We start from the raw sequence: 2,175 nt of genomic DNA on the forward strand, positions 1-2,175 counted from the left end.
GGGAGGCGTTTCCCTGCCTCTCTCAAACCCCTCCCTCGTGTGCCTGAGGAAGCAGTGTGTTGGAAGAGGGTTTGTGTTCTGACTTCTCTGCAGTGTTCTTCTGGAAATGCAATAAATCGCCTTTGGCAGAAAGCCCCCGGCTCCTCGGGGCTGTGAATTTGTACTTGGAGCATGGCAAGAGACACGTACTGTGCTGGACATGAGCACCTGCCGTCCTCGTGGCAGCGACTGGAGGATGAGTTTCCTGTACCTGCTCCCTCCCTGCACTGGGTCTGCTCCCTGACCCTGCTCCCTCCTTTCGGGCTCACTCTGGTAAAGCAGCCGAGCAGACGGGGCAAGTGGCAGATTGGAAAGGTTTATTATCGCAGCGGATACAAGGTGTTGTGGGAAGCCAGGCGGTCCTGTGGGAGAGAAGGGCTCCAGGAGCTCCACCTGTTCTCACCAGTCTTCTTCCTAACCCCACCATCCGTCCCACCATCAGCTGGGGGTGGGTAACCAGGGCTTTCCTATTCATGAGTCCTGCTGCTCAGCAAGGACCTTCAGCTCCTCCACGCAGAGCAATCTGTGGCCAGGGATGGCCCTGTGAGGGGAGACGGAGGGAGGAAGGATGGGGAACAAGGCTTGCTGTGGTGGTATTTGATGGCTTTGCTGTCCTCCCTGCTCTGTCTCAGCATTGTCCTCAGTGTGTAGCCCATCTAAGTCCACATTATCTACTCAACTGGGACCAGGGCATCCCAGTGCCAGGCCTAGCCAATCCCTTTTTCCTCACTGCTCTTTCTGCATCTGCTTTATCTTTCTGGTTTCCTCTGATCCCACTTCCTCCTGCCTTCTCCTTCCACGCCAGCAGGGCTTTGGGCTGCCTTGATTCCCCATCTTGGCCCCAGTGCACTCCAGAAGAAGACATCCCATGGTGTGTCTCCCACTTTGAGCTCCTGTCCCAGTACAGGGGTGTGCGGGTGGCTGGCGGGGGCCCAGGCAAAGCATGTTGGAGGAGTATTAGAGAGGGGCTGAGATGCACTGATCCTCCCCACCAGCTCACTCCTTCTTGAAGGCAGGACTGTAGAGGTTGGTGTAGTAAGCCCGGCTGTACATGGCCTCGGGGTTGAAGCGGTAGGAGCCCTCGCTCACCCGCCTGTTGTAGGGGGCAAAGGCAGATTTCCGTGGGAGGGGGTACTCGGGCTCGAAGGCAGGGCTGCGGTAGAGGTTGTGCCGCAGGAGGAGGGGTTCCTCAAGCCCCAGGAAGGAGAGGGGGTGATGGCCGCGGTACAGCCTCCAGTCACCCCTCAGCTGGGATTTCTCCTCAGCAGAGGGGTTGGCAGGCTTGTCATCCTCCTCTTTCTGCTCCTTCTCCTTCTCCGGGCTGGGCTTGCTGTCCCCAGCTGCATCCTCTTCCTTCACAGACTGCCTGCGATGCTGAGAGAGGGGGTGAGCACCCGGCCAGGCTGTACCCGCTGGCCAGCCCTGCTCTTCTTGTACTACACAGACACCCCAAAACTGGGGGGACCTCAGGACAAGCCCATTTACCCCCATAGGGGTCATCAGCAGAGGGGAGTGGGTGGCTGCAGCCCCTGGGCAGCTGCGGTAGAGAGATGGTTCCAGGGGAGCAGTGGGATGGGGGCAAGGAGAGGGGACATGGTCTCACCCTGAACTTTTGCCAGGAATTTGGATTTGTGGTCACACTCTGGATTGGGCATGAACATCATGAAGGTGGCACTACTGGCCAGCCTGCTGGCTTTAAGGGGAGGACTCGCTGTCATGGCTGGGGGGATGATCAGGAGGAGGGTGGAACAGAGGTGTTGTGATAGCACCCCATCTCCCCACTCTGGTACCTTCTGGCACTGCCTGGAGCTAAGGGACGCTCATGGGAGGAGATTGGGCAAAATGGGGTTTGCTGGACATGGACAGGACCTGACTGGGGACAAACTCACCGGCAGGTAGCTGTACAGGGTGCCCAGCAGATGCTTGGGGGCACTGACAAGGGTCCCCCCCAGAGCATCCACCGTCTCCATGGCCTTGGACAGCCTGCGGGGGGTGAAGAGGATCAACCCCTCTGCTGCATCCCAGGCCACAGCCGGGACCTTCTTCATGCTGGAGATGCCGGAGGCACAGGCAGTTTGCAGGTTGTGAGCCACGCTGCCCACCAGCCCGGGCTCGTCCTCTGCCTGCCGAGAGAAA

At 59.1% G+C, this 2,175-nt stretch overlaps 1 protein-coding gene across 1 annotated transcript in view; it reads right to left on the bottom strand.

The window, feature by feature from the left end:
• Positions 1–1,035: 1,035 nt before the first annotated feature.
• PLIN1 (perilipin 1) overlaps positions 1,036–2,175 on the bottom strand; it is a 5,762-nt gene continuing 4,622 nt past the window's right edge. The window contains exons 7-8 of the mRNA XM_010141241.1: positions 1,929–2,162; positions 1,036–1,413 (exon numbers count right to left, since the gene is read on the bottom strand). Coding sequence (XP_010139543.1) covers positions 1,036–1,413; positions 1,929–2,162 — 612 coding nt within the window. The remainder of the gene's footprint in view (positions 1,414–1,928; positions 2,163–2,175) is intronic.

The sequence above is a fragment of the Buceros rhinoceros genome, unplaced genomic scaffold (assembly GCF_000710305.1).
Source record: "Buceros rhinoceros silvestris isolate BGI_N320 unplaced genomic scaffold, ASM71030v1 scaffold31348, whole genome shotgun sequence".
Lineage (NCBI taxonomy): Eukaryota > Metazoa > Chordata > Aves > Bucerotiformes > Bucerotidae > Buceros > Buceros rhinoceros.